The 14,280-nt window shown below is 49.1% G+C and overlaps 1 protein-coding gene across 1 annotated transcript in view; it reads right to left on the bottom strand.

Moving 5' to 3' along the window:
* Positions 1-4,548: 4,548 nt before the first annotated feature.
* Hs3st2 (heparan sulfate-glucosamine 3-sulfotransferase 2) overlaps positions 4,549-14,280 on the bottom strand; it is a 75,598-nt gene continuing 65,866 nt past the window's right edge. Inside the window, exon 2 of the mRNA XM_048332685.1 lies at positions 4,549-5,167. Within this exon, the coding sequence (XP_048188642.1) occupies positions 4,549-5,167 (619 nt within the window). The remainder of the gene's footprint in view (positions 5,168-14,280) is intronic.

Raw genomic sequence — 14,280 nt, 5'->3', positions numbered from 1 at the left:
GACAACAAGCATGAGCCACCAGCACCTGACACAGAACACAGTCTTTATGTTTGAGGGCATCTGTCTTTGCCCTCCTCCCCACAAATAGTAAAAGCCACAAGATCTCCACATCTGTGAGGAAATCATAGGTCAAGTTCATAGTCAAAGAACAAGGAGCCGCTTCAGGGCACTGGTTTATTGGCCTAAATTGATTCTTCAGCTCTCTGATTCTGGACTTGGGCAAGGCGAGAGAGGCAGGGTTATCAAAAAAAAAAAAAAAGTGTGTTACCTATACACAGTGGAAATTTACAGAGCCATTGGAAAGAATAATACCATGCCATTTGCAGGGAAACAGATGGACCTAGAACAAATCATGTTAAGTGAGGTAGGCCAAGTTCAGAGATACAAACGGCACATTTTCCCTCCTGTGTGGAAGCTAGAGCTAAACTACACCAGGACGTGATGAATTATACAGGACTCCAGGCATTCACACCCAGTGAGATCACAGGAGGACACGCTCAGGGGAGAATGCAAGGGCTCAGTGCCCATGTACATTTGATCATACAAAATAATATTTATCAAAATGAACTCTGGGAAATGGGCACAAGAGTGTTTGGGGTTTTTTTTTTGTTGTTGTTGTTCTTTTTGTCTTGCTTCTCTGTTTGGGGCGGGTAAGGTGGGCATGTAGAAACGGAAGGACAGAGGGTAAATGAATGTAGCACTGGGTCTCCCTAGACACTACAAGGAAAATGAACTACACAACTTGTGGATGGGGACGGGAGGGAAAAACTGGGAGAGGTGAGGGAAAGGGTGACATTGTCCAAAAAGAATCTAATGTACTCATTAACTGACTGATGAAATGGGTAATTCGTCTATCACCTTTATAATGACAATAAAATAGTTAATAACAAAGAAGAAAAAGTCTGTATTTCTGCTCCTCATACAGGGAGACGTGGGGTCCCTGTGAGATCTGTGGAAGGACTGGAAGAAGAACATGGATGGGAAGTGTTGCCAATGGACCCAGGACTTAGCTCAGACTCCATCATTTGACCCACACGCAGGTATATCTCATCCCATTTAAAGAGGTAGCTCTCCCTGGCTCTCGCCCCGGCTTCCTCCACTCACTACACGATAGAATAATTGTGTCTGTGCCTTGTATTACCATTCGTCTGAGCTGCATGGAGAAAGGCCAGGAACAGAGACTAACGCGGTGTGCAACCCAGGTCCCTGGGTGTTCAGTAGGTGGAGGTGCACGCTGGGGGAATGGACCCCTACCAACAGCTCCTTTTTATAGTATCTTGTCTAGAAAGTTTTTCTTGATCTAAGTTGCACAGCAGAATCGCCCGTGTCCTTTTGTGTCATTGCACCTGGGGTGTTTGATCACAAGATAACACGGTTGATTTACTGGGGGCCATGGACATTGGGTGTATGTGGCCGGAAACTGGAGCCCAACGTTTATTTAGGCTGGGGAGTAAATTCTCAGGTTGAGAGACAAGACGAAGGAAGAGTACCATGAAGTTGCTCTGCAGCGGTTGCAGACCTCAGCTGACAGTGTACCGCCAGGAAGCAGAGCAGCAGGAATGAAGGCCACGCACAGAGAGCCTACTAGGTGCTGGGCAAATGTTTCCTCACTTCCTCTCCACAATAACCTTTTCTTTTTGTGGGTCCTGGGGCTTGAATGCAGAGCTTGGGTGCTGTCCCTGAGCTTTTGTGCTTGAGGCTAGACACTTGAGCCACAGCTGCACTTCGGTTTGTTTGTTTTTTATTGGTTAATTGGAGATTAGGATCTCATGGACTTTTCTGTGCAGGCTGGCTTTGAACCACTATGCTCAGATCTCAGCCTCCTGAGTAGCTAGGATCACAGGTGTGAGCCACCAGCACCAGGCAGCGTCTTGCTCTTTGCTCCTCCTTGCTCATCTGATCCTTTGCCAAACCCAGGTCTCCTTGTTCTAGCATGTTTTCTTTTGAGTGGTCCTTGTTTATTTCTCACTCCCTTCCTGCTGAATGGAATGCAGACAGCGGATGGTTGTCCTGAATCAATCCAGGGCACCCATCCCAAATCTCTTGGTTTCTTCTGAGCTACTAGTGACGAAGTTGCACACTTGCGTGGCATTGCTGGGAGTTTTGAGCAACCTAGAGATGGTGTCACGCATGTGCGTGTATGCGCACACACACACCCTGAGGAGCGTTTTTGGTCTCACTCCAAATAGTCAAATTTCATCTGCTTAAACTCCACTAATTTGGAAACTGTGCCAGTTTGCCCTGGGGCGGTTTCAGTGTTTGGGGACATTTGCCCTGGATTTAAAATCAGAGCCTTCTCAGCAGATTCAATGTTCTCCAGATTTCACTCATTTCCACTCAGGTTTCTAAGGTACTAGGGCACCTCTCATTTTCATATAACGATTGATATGCTAATTACAGCAGACTCATGCCTATTCATGAAGGCTGAGAGGTCACACAGTGGTACAGTCAGAGGGTTCCTGTAACGGCAAGGATTAAGGCTGGATTTAGGTGCACGGAATTCAGAATTTTCATCTGTTCTGACTATAAAGTCTTTATGGTCACCGTAAACAAGCATATTTCACTGTTTATGAGGTGCTATAATGCTGGCTTTGCGTCTCAATGTGGTTCTGGCCCTGTGGATCCACTCATGTCACCTTGCAAGATTCCAGGACACCAAATGCTTTGGGGTGGGGAATGTATTGGGATGAATTCTTGTGTGTGTGTGTGTGTGTGTGTGTGTGTGTGTGTGTGTGTCTACACGCATGTACACACATGTGTGCCAGTACTGGGGCTGGAACTCAGGGCCTCCTGTTCTTGATTGGCTTTTTTTTTTTGTCAATCCTGAGGCTTAAACTCAGGGCCTGAGCACTGTCCCTGGCTTCTTTTTGCTCAAGGCTAGCACTCTGCCACTTGAGCCATAGCACCACTTCTGGCCATTTTCTATATATGTCCACTTCTGGCCATTTTCTATATATGTGGTGCTGAGGTGCATGGAGACTTTTCCCCACGCAACTGTACTGCACTCTAAGCCAGCAAGAGCTGTAACTGAGTGATGCGAACACACACACGGGCGGGACAGGGAGGGGAGCAGAGCCCTCGATGATTCCAAGCAGGTGACTCGGAGCCAGGGCTACCCGGGACCTGGCTTTCCCAGGTGGGGTGGAGGAAGACAAGGGAGCGAGGGGACCATGGGATGGAGGCCTGGGAAGGGTAAGAAAGGCAACCAGATGTGAAGCTGAGCAGGAGGGGAGCAGAGACAGAGTTGGGGGGGTCACCATGCTGGAGGCTGGGAGGGTACCCCGAGCTCCTGGGATGCCTTCAAGGCAGGGCTGTAGCTCAGATGTCTCCCGGGGAGGTGCCGTGGGAAGGAGGCTGGGTGGCATGGACAGCCCCACCCCAAGAATGCAGCCACGGACAACACCAGCAGGTGGAGACCAGGAAGCCAAGCCTCCTTAGCCTCTCATTTGTGTTGAAGTAGAAAGTAAAAATGCATGTGTTCTATCAATGCTTCCCGTGTGTAACCGTTGGCAGATATTTTAGAACAAGATGCTGGCGATGTATCAAGATCGCTGGTGTCTCTTCAGCCCTCAGCAATTTTTGCTGTGTCACCTGACCTAGCTGTGCCACGTGACCTCTGGCTGCGCCACGTGACTTCTGCTGTGTTGTGTGGCCTCCTGTGCTGCCATGTGACCACCCTTGCAGTGTCAGTTGATCCTGCTGCCCCATCCTCTCCCAGAGGGCCCTTCCCCTGCACCTCAGCCCTGATGGTCTTTCCACCCCCTCCCCTTTCCTTCCCTGCCCTCCCCTGCCCTCCCTGGCCCTCCCTACCTTCCCTGGCATCAGTTGCCCCTTGTATCAGGAGGAATGAATGAATGAATGAATGAATGCAGCCCGCGTTGCAGGCCTGGCTTCTAGAACCCACACATGGAGGACACGAGAGCGCTGTATTTATTTCACATGGACAAGCATGATTCCGTGCATACTGAACACGAAGCTCGTGTGAGGAAGTTACCCGTAACAGGAGAGTTATGTGCTTTTGTGTCCATGGGGCTGGGGCCGGTCGTGCGTGGGCCTCGCCGGGCGGCTCCTCCTAGGGTGGGAGTTCCCGGCCCCCACTGCCTGAGCCGCACAGGGAAGTGAGGCCACTTGGAAGGCCAGGCCCGCTCCTGGGTGGGTGGTGACAGGGACAGGCCTCTGTGCCCAGAGCCGCAGAACCGCCACCACTTACAAATATCTGTCAGCGCTGGAGAGATGCACCCCTTTCCCAGCAGTGTCCCCAAGGCCTCTCATGGAGAGAGCGGGAGGAAGACGCTGGGCCTGAATGAATGTAATTTACCTGGAGACACAGGTGAGAGCCAGTGACAGTCCACCCCCCCCCCCGCCCCTGTCCGCCCCCTCAAACAGGGGTCTCTTGGCTTCCCCCCTCAAGGGGACCCATGTTAGGAGCTAGGAATGAGGGGCCACAGCCAACATTTTCTTGGCAGACAAGGAGGAGAGGCTTGAAGAGCAAATCCCAGGAGAAGAGACGAGAGGAAGATGAACGAGCCCTAGTGTTGGAAAAGTGGCTTATTCCCATCGGAAATCCTGCCCAACGGTTTCATAAAACTTAATATTATAAGGTCTATAAAATTCCCGGAGCTGGTCTATCACTTCGGGGTCAATCTGTACATGAGTTCTGCCTTTTGATTTGCCCAGACATCGAGGCAGGAGACTCGACTCTGGTTTTTTCAAGCAAGGGAATCCTTTGGTCTTGTTGAAATAGAAGTGCTTGTCAGTGATAAATCGCTTAATGCCCAGGAAATCCTGGACGCGCCCCATCTCCCCTGCGGGGTCTGTGATGAGCCGCTCGCCGCTGACGAAGTGGATCTGAGCCAGCGGGAAGTACTGCAGCCAGCTCTCCAGGTGCAGCGCGTACATGCCGATGCGGATGGCGTTCCAAGACACGTCCACCAGGCCCAGCGTGCGGTTGCGAAAGGACAGGCCCTCGAAGGTGGGGATGTCTGGCTTCTTGGACAGTGTCTGGGTGTAATCAGAGATGGCCCTGGTCACGGGGTTCCGCACCACCACGATCAGCTTGGTGTCCCGGGACATGTTGAAGATCCGGCGCGGGGCTTCTTGAGTGACAAAATAGCTGGGTGTCTTCTCCAGTGTGATCTGAGTCTCCAGAGTCCTGGGCATCAGGCTCCTGGGGGGACAGACACGAGGCAGGGTCAGACAGGGCTAGCCCAAGGTCAGGACTGAGGCACGGCCTCCACTTCCCTACAACCCATTCACCTAGTGAGTCCCCCATCTCTTTGCTCACCTGGAGAGGAGCCCATTTTTTTCTTCTCTGTTTTTAATTTTTTTTAACATTGTTATTATATAGGCGATGTAAGAGTGGTTACAGTTGCACAAGTCAGCTAAAGAGGACATTTCTTTTTGGACAGTGTTGCCCCTTTCCTCGCTCTCTCCCAGTTCTTCCCTCCCATCCACACCCACACACAAGTTGTATAGTTCATTTTCAACATCGTGTCCATTGGGTTCCACTGCTGCATTCGTTCACCCTTTGTCCCTCCATTTCTGTGCCCCACTTTACCCTCCCCCAAACAGCTAAATAAACAATAAAAAGAAAAGAAAACAAACACAGCAAAAGGGGAAAACCCTCCTTTCCATTTCCTGGAGTTCATTTTAATAAATATTATATTGTATGATCAAATGCACACAGGCATTGTGTCTTTCTGAGAGGAACCCATTTTAACCCTTGTTCATTCCCAAGAAGTTATCTTACGTAAAGTCAGGCTCTGATGGCTCACATCTGTAATCCTAGCTACTGAGGAAGCTGAGAGATGAAGACTGAGGTTTGAAATCAGCCCAAGCAGACAAATGCTGTGACTGTCTTCTCTCTAATTACTTAGCAAAAAGCCAGAAAGAGAGGTGTGGCTCAAGTAGTAGAGTGTCTTAAGAAAACAACAACAATATAAACCTAAGCAAGAATGTGAAGCGCTGCGTTCAAGCCCCCAGCATAAACACAAAACAAAACACAGAAACAAATAACCAATGCTAAAAATGTTTGAGGCAGACTGTGTAAATTTGTGGCAGGCGTGTTGTCAGTGGAAATGCTCCGTGCGAGGAACTTCCTTGCTCTGTCGTTTTCCCTACAGGTCAGAGAGGAAGTTTTGCTTACTTGCTAGCAAGCGGCAGATGCTAGCAATTCAGCCCTGGGTGCACAGGGCAGTGTGTGGGAGAAGAAGGCGTGGCCTCATGGTCAGGAAGCACAAGGGACGGGAAGATGAAGGAGCTGAGGTTTCTACCGTCCCCACTCAAGGCCGTACCTGCAAAGACTAGAAGACTTCCCTCTAGGCTCTGCCTCTCCGAGGTTCCACCCCCAGCCTCCCCAACACCTGGAGCAAGCCTATCACCTGTGGGTGTTCTCATAGCTCTTCATCCTTCAGAGGTTGTTTGTTTGTATGTCTTTCCAGGCTTGGAGCTTGAACTTGGGGCCTGGGTACTGTCCCTGAGCCTCGGTGCACAAGGCTAGTGCTCTACCATATGAGCCACAGCTCCTCTCCCGGCTTTTCCTGAGTAGTTTACTGGAGATAAGAGGCTCATGGACTTTGCCGCCCAGGCTAGCTTTGAGCCACGATCTTCATATCTCAGCCTCCTGAGTAGCTGGGATGACAGGCGTGAGCCCCTGGCATCCAGCATCCGTGTTGGTTTACGAAGCTGGCTTATCTCCCTTAGCCTTGGGCAGGGAAAACCTTGGGAGGCCGTCCTGACGCTCATAGGACTTCATCTGGCCCTTGGGTGCCCTGGTTCATAGTGGAGAGTCTCCAAGCTCAGCCTCCACCTCCACCTTCAGAGGCAGGAAAGTAAAAGGAGACTGAAGGGAGCCCATGTCGAGTCATTTCTGCTCTGTCGTGCATGTCCTGACCTTGCCCAGACACTCGACAGTCCCAGGGCCACTTGGGAGGGCTCTGGCTGGGATGAAGGCAGATGTCCGGGTCCCAAGCCAGAATATTAAACCAGAAACTCTGGCTGCAGGGCCCGGGAGCCTGCAGCTGCTACTGGTGTCACCAGCTCCTCACTGGGCATCCACGCTGCTCGCAAGGAGAACAGAGACTCAGCCCTAGCCCTGGCTCTGTTGGACCTGGAGTGAAAGGTCATGTCTCAGCTCCCACCACAGGGGTCACGCTCTGCGGCTGCCTGTCACACAGCATGCTCCGTGTCGGTACGTCCAGGCTCCAGCCACGTTGGACTGACATATTCAAAGTCCAGTCTCCAATCCTCCAAAGGCTTCATTTTTAAGGGAACTTTGATGTGTTTTGCTCTTTGCACAAACCAGTCTAGCAAGGCTTCGGCTCTTCAAATCCCCATCACCTCTGCCATGAGGCCTTCCCTGATTGCACCCAGAGATTAAACAGTTTGTTAACCCTTGTGATTCTGTGGCATCCACTGTTTGAATAACCCATTTTGAGACATTGTCTATTACAGCCCCCACCGCACGCAAGGCCCTGGGTTCAGAACAGGGCTCATGACGGTCACATCTCTGGATCAACAATGGTGTCCTTAGCTGGGCATGCATTCCTGCACTCATTTATTAGGGACGCATTTCCTTAGTACACACTATATGCAGAGATGTGTACAGGGCCACACCCGAATGCAATTCCTCCAGACAACCACCCCTCTAACAGGAAGCCCATCCTAGGCAGATCATGACCCCTCCTTTTCATGGTGCTGATACTGGGCTTGAACTCAGGGCCTGGGTGCTGTCTCTGAGCTCTTCTGCTCAAGGCTAGCACTCTGCCACTTGAGCCACAGCGCCACTTCTGGTTTTCTGGTGGTTCGTTGGGGATAAGAATCTCATGGACTTTCCTGCCAGGGCTGGCTTTGAACTGTGATCCTCAGGTCTCAGCCTCTTGAGCAGCTAGGATGACAGGCGTGAGCCACCGGCACCAGGCAGATTGTAAACTTGCAAATGCATGATGCCAACCAATCATTTGATTGTCCCCTGGGGGCCCACCAGGCTGTGCTCGGCATGAAAGCTGGTGGAGAGGTACGGGCACCCGCCGACCCTTGGTGTGCCCGTGAGGAGGCAGCCCTGCCCCTTGCTGCCCTCCCTCCCCCTGCTTGCCCTCCCTCCCATGGCCGCCCTCCCTCCCCACCCCCCTGGCTTGCCAGGTCTTTACTGCAGCCGATTTCATCCCCCACATCCTGTGCAGTGTGCTTGGGTCCTACTGTGTGATATACCCACAGAGGACAGCTCTCTCTCTCTTTCTCTCTCTCTCTCTCTCTCTCTCTCTCTCTCTCGTAAGTACAAAATTCAGCTCAAATTAAGGGCCTTGTGCTTTACCAGTTGAGTCATGCCCTCCAAATCTTTTGCTTTAATCACTTTTCAGAGGGGATCTCACACTTTGGGCCTGGTCTCAGACCGCAGCCCTCTTGTACAGTTGGGATTACAGGTGTGACCTCCTACACCTGTTTGTGTGAGTTTTGTTTTGTTTCGATTTTGAGCTAGGATCTGGGTAACTTTTTACCCAGGTTTGACTCTTGGCAAACTACAACCCTTCTATCTCGTCCTCAAAAGTCGCTGGGATTCCAGATGTGAGCCACCGTGCCCGGTCTTGTCACTAGGCCATCTTCATGGTCTTGGCTGTGCTTGTAGAATGAGAAAGACCTTTTCTGAAAAGCCCCCTTGCACACCACATGGCCTGGACATGCAGGAGGCCCCAGCCCTGCTTGTGTCCAGGGCTTGGAAACCCCAGACACAAACGAGCTCACCGCGCTGTCTGAGTCATCTCTCACCCCCACGATGTGGTTTCCCACTGGGGACCGAGGAATCTGGGGCAGACAACAGCAAATCTCCAACGCAACAGTCGCTTGCAGAGCCTGGATTCAAGTATGACTTCAGTACTCAGGAGAATGCGAGAAGAGGAAATAAAAACGATCTTGGCACCAGAACAGCCTTTCTAGGCATGAGACAAACACCCCAAAGGAAGAGGCTGAAAAGTTAGACTGCCTTTAAAAAAAAAAAGTCTAAATCCCTGCAAGGGGAAAATAACCATCACTGAAATAAAAAAGCTAACTGGAAAAAAAAATATTTGTAGCATACATTCTAGAGAGACAGTTTTATAGAGATTCATCTATATAATTCATATGATTTCTGTATTTTTCCCCCAGACTTCTTAGAAATCAAAAGAAAGAGAATGAGCCGGAAGAAGCAAGAGAAGAGCTGATAGAAAAAACAACAGCTGGAAAATATCTTGGTATCACACTCCATGGCCTCTCAATATAACTCAGTAGAGCTCAGGATTAAAGAAAGGCGAATTAGAACCACCATGAGAACATAGAATTCACTTGTGAGTCCAAGGTACATATTATTAAAAATAGTTTTCCATTTTTGAAACATATATATGTGTGTGTATGTATATATGTTTGTATGTATGTATGTACACACACATACACACACATACACACACATACACACACATACACACATCACTCAGCATCCACCAGGTACCAGGAACCGCCACATGGAACCCAAAGCTAACTCCAGTTGGCAGCCTCTCCCTCCCTCTGACTCTTCAGCCCAGCCAGCGGGGGCTTATCACTGCTGGCTTTCACCGTGGCTGGTGCTGCAGGAAACCACCCACCACTTTTCCAGCTCGCATTCGGAGCCTGCAGGCCTGTGTGACCCTCTCCAGTGACATCAGTGTCCAGGAAACAAGGGTGAGTGCACCCACACTGGGGCTTGAACTCAAGGCCTGAGCGTTGATGACTTTTTCACTTAAGGCTACCCCTCTGTTTCCAGTATTTTGCTAGTTAATTAAAGGTAAGAGTCTCACAATCTTTCTTGCCTAGGCTGGCTTTGAACTACCTTTTTAATTATACTCATTGTAGTATTTTACCCATGTCAGTAAACAGTTTCCAAATATGAATTTAATTAAGAACATATTATGATATACTATACTATGATATAGGTACTATATGTACCTACCAAAATACTATGAATTATTCAACTGTGATTTATCTTTTGGGTCTAAAAATGGAATTAATATTTTAAATTCAAGATGAAAACCTCAGATTAAATATTCCCTTGGAGGGAAGGGGGTGTGTTGTCCAAAAAGAAATGTACTATTTACCTGACTTATATAACTGTAGCCCCTGTGTACATCACCTTTGCAATAATTAAAAAATTAAAAATGTGGGGCTGCGAATATGGCCTAGTGGCAAGAGTGCTTGCCTCATATACATGAAGCCCTGGGTTCGATTCCCCAGTACCACATATATAGAAAATGTCCAGAAGTGGCGCTGTGGCTCAAGTGGCAGAGTGCTAGCCTTGAGCAAAAAGAAGCCAGGGACAGTGCTCAGGCCCTCAGTCCAAGGCCCAGAACTGGCAAAAAAAAAAAAAATTAAAATCATTCTGTAAGAAAAAATATCATGCAAACTCTGGGTACCAGTGGCTCATGCCTATGATTCTAGCTACTCAAAAGATTGAGATCTGAGGATTATGGTTTGAAGCCCACCCTGGGCAGGAAAGTCTGTGAGACTTATATCTCCAATGAAACACCAGAAAACCGCAAGTGGAACTGTGCCTGAAGCAAAAAGCTCAGGAACAGCACCTAGGCCCTGAGTTCAAGCCCCATGACCAACCAGAAAAATGAAAAAATAAAGGGGAAAAAAAAAGAAAGAGAAAAGGAAAAGAATACCATCCACCATTTTGCTTCCACACACAGGCAGCAGTTGGCTGGAGGAGAAAATGTGCACCCTGCGCCCGTCTCTCCCATCTGAGCATCTTTACCTTCCACACACAAGTCCCTTGTGCTGCACTGCCCCACAGGGAGTGCTCAGAGCCACTCTAACGATGACCCATTGGTGCTCATAAATTCTAGATGCTTCCAGAACTTTCCGGATGCTTCCAGATTCTCCAATCAATGACCTGGTGAGCCCAGAGTTTACTCTGATTTTTAACACTAAGCCTGTGATCTCGTCCTCCAGGGTCCGCAGGGTGGGGCTGGTGAGGCAGGGATGAGCTCCCCGCCTGGCCCCACTTCCCGAGGCTCTGCAGTGCCTCCTAGTGGGTGGATCTCAGATGACAAGGCTGTAAGTGCAGAGCACAGGTTCTGGTGTTGGAAGCAGCCTGTGTAGCCATCAGCTCTCCAGATCTGAGGCCTAACCAACCTCTCTCCTCTCTCTCTCTCTCTCTCTCTCTCTCTCTCTCTCTCTGGTGCTAGGCTTGAATGCATGGCCTTGTGCTCTTGCTTGGCTTTTTCTGCTCAAGGCTGGTGCTCTACCACTTAGGCCATACCTTCACATCCCATTTTTTGCTGTTAACATGGACTTTCCTGCCCAGGCTGGCTTTTGGCCCGTGATCCTCAGATTTCAGCCTCCTGAGTAGTTAGGATTACCGATGTGAGCCCTCAGTGCCTGGCTTGGTCTCACCAGTCTTGCTGCTCCAGTCTACCTCTCTATGGGGAGACCATGGCGAGCTTGGCCCCTGCATGGCAGTCACTGTCTCTTTGGCGCATTTCATGTCCAGACTGGCATCAAGTTCTTCAGACCTGGTGAACTGACCTGTATGGGTCTGCCTCTGCAAGGGGCATCATCTTCAATGCCATGCCCTCGAGGGACGCCCCAGGGAGAAGATAATCATCTCAGATTCTTCCATGGTCAGGGGGAAACAACAGCTCTCCTCCAAGGATCTGGTCTTCATGTCCTTTCCCAGGGGCCCAGTGTTGTGGTGGAGGCCCCCTCCTTGGTTTTGGCCTTGCCTCCATGAGACCCCATGACCATGACCTCACGCCCTCACAGCCTACCACGCCTGGGACCCCCCGGGCAGCATCCCCACCATTGGGTGTTTTCCCGGAAGAAGTGCACCAATATTAACTTTCTAAGTCTGGTGGCTTATCTCTCCCCCAGCTCCAGGCGCAAACACGCAATTGTCCTGCATATCTGCCCGCCTGCCCACTTCTTTCTCTAGTAGAAGACATCTTCCCACCAGGAAGATGGCGGCCCTCTTGCTTCTAGGAGTCCTTAGTGCCCAGCTCTGTGGCATTCTGATGCAGACAAGCAAGAGAGTGAGTCAAATGCACCAATGGTGTGTGTGGGGGTGGGTGTGGGGGGTGTGGGGGTGTGTGTCCTGGGGCTTCAACTCACGAGTCTGGGCACTATACTTGAGCTTTTATGCTCAATGCCAGTGCTCTACCACCTGAGCCACAGTTCCATTTGGCTGTTTTTGCTCATTCATTGGCAGTCAGAGTCTCATGGACTTTCCCACCCAAGCTGGCTTCAAACCCTGATCCTCAGTCCTCAGCCTCCTGAGTAGCTAGGATTACAGGTGTGCGTCTGGCTTTCACCAATGTGTTGTGTGCCAAACACATAGGCTGGGAAGGCATTGAGAGCAAAAGAAAAAGACAAGGTTCCTGAGACAATGCCATCATCCTTGATCTTTTCCCAGCTGGGAATTTTTCAGAGTTTCCCAACTGGGAGTAGTGGCCCACACCTGACATCAGGAACATGAGATCAAGGCTCAAGGTTTGAAGCCAGTCTGGACAGGAAAGTTCATGAGATTTTTATCTTCCATTAACTAGCAAGTGGAGGGGTAGCTCAAGTGGTAAAGCACTAGCCTTGAGCTAGTTCAAGCCCCAGGACTGGCACAAGAAAGATTAAAATGAAGGAGGAAAGAAAAAGAAAGCAAAGAAAAAAGGAAGGAAGAAGGAAAGCAAGAAATAAAGAAACCAGGTGCTGGTGGATCACGCCTGTCATCCTAGCTACTCAGGAGGCTGAAATCTGAGGATCCCAGTTCAAAGCCAGCCCAGGCAGAAAAGTTCGTGAGACTCTTATCTCCAATTAACCACCAGAAAACTGGAAGTGGCACTGTGGCTCAAAGTGGTAGAATCCTAGCCTTGAACACAAAGAAGCTCAGGGACAGTGCCCAAGCCTTGAGTTCAAGCCCCAGGACTGGCAAAGAAGAAAGAAAGAAAGAGAGAAAGAAAGAAAGAAAGAAAGAAAGAAAGAAAGAAAGAAAGAAAGAAAGAAAGAAAGAAAGAAAGAAAGAAAGAAAGAAAGGAAGGAAGGAAGGAAGGAAGGAAGGAAGGAAGGAAGGAAGGAAGGAAGAGGGAGGGAAGGAGGGACCCAAGGCCCTTTGATGCTAAGATTGGGCACCAGGATCTAAACCCCAGCACTCATTGCATCCTTGTCCTCATAACCTTTGGGCTAGAAGCCTCATTAAAGTTAGGTAAGACAATGATGCCTGCTAACAGGATTAATATTTAATATTGCTCTATAATTTATAAGCAACTCAAATTAAAGCTTTAATAGATGGAAAGATGGGAAATCGTAATATTAGAAAGACACCAATTTTTTCCCAAGTTAATCTGTAAACCAAGTGTAATTCCAACTCAACCCCCAAAAGGACTTTAAAAAAATGAACTTGACAAAATCATTATGTTTCTTTTGGATTAGTAAATGAGTGTGAAGAACTAATGCATTTGTGAGAAGGAAGAGGAGGCGGGAGGAAATGGTCACATCGCATATGAAGATGCATGTAGTAAAACTAGTCATTTAAACCATGTGGTAGCTCAGAAATGGATTTATATGACAAAGCAAATAAAAAAAATAAGCACAAAGTTGGGCACTGTGGTGGTTCAAGCCTGGAATCCTAGCTACTCAGGAGGCTGAGATTTGGGGATCCTGTTTTAGAAGTGGCCTGGGCAGGAAAGTGTGTGAGACTCTTATCTCCAATTAAGCAGCAAAAAGCTAGAAGTAGAGGTGTGTGGCTCAAGTGGTAGAGCACCAGCCTTGAGCAATAAAGCTAAAGGACTGAGTTCAAGCCCCAATATCAACATACACACACACACACACACACATACACACACACACACACACGTGCAGAACTATGTGATAAAACAGGAGGTATCGGGAATGTGTTAAATCAGTTGAGAAATTAGGGATTTTATTTTGGTCTTTGTTACAGCTGGGTGAGCTAATCCTTTTGGGGGAATGGAGCCAACTCCACAATTAAGGCAAGATGAGGGAACTGATCCAATGTCAAGAAGAATGAAAACCTTACTGAGTGCAGGTGGCTCATGCCTGTAATCCTAGCTTCTCAGAGGCTAATATCTGAGGTTCAGGGTTTGAGGCTATCCCAGACAGTAGAGTCCATGAGACTCTTTTCTCCAATTAATGACCAAAAAAGCTGGAAAAGGCTCTGTAGCTCAAAGTGGTATAGTGCTAGCTTTGAGCAAAAAGCTTAGGGGCAGCGCCCAGGCTCTGAGTTCAAGTAGCAGGACTGGCATAAAAAAGTTGGGTTGGAGACATGAT

Source organism: Perognathus longimembris, chromosome 23 (assembly GCF_023159225.1).
Source record: "Perognathus longimembris pacificus isolate PPM17 chromosome 23, ASM2315922v1, whole genome shotgun sequence".
NCBI lineage: Eukaryota > Metazoa > Chordata > Mammalia > Rodentia > Heteromyidae > Perognathus > Perognathus longimembris.
Note: the sequence above shows the minus strand (reverse complement) of the source record. Positions and strands in the feature narration are given on the sequence as shown.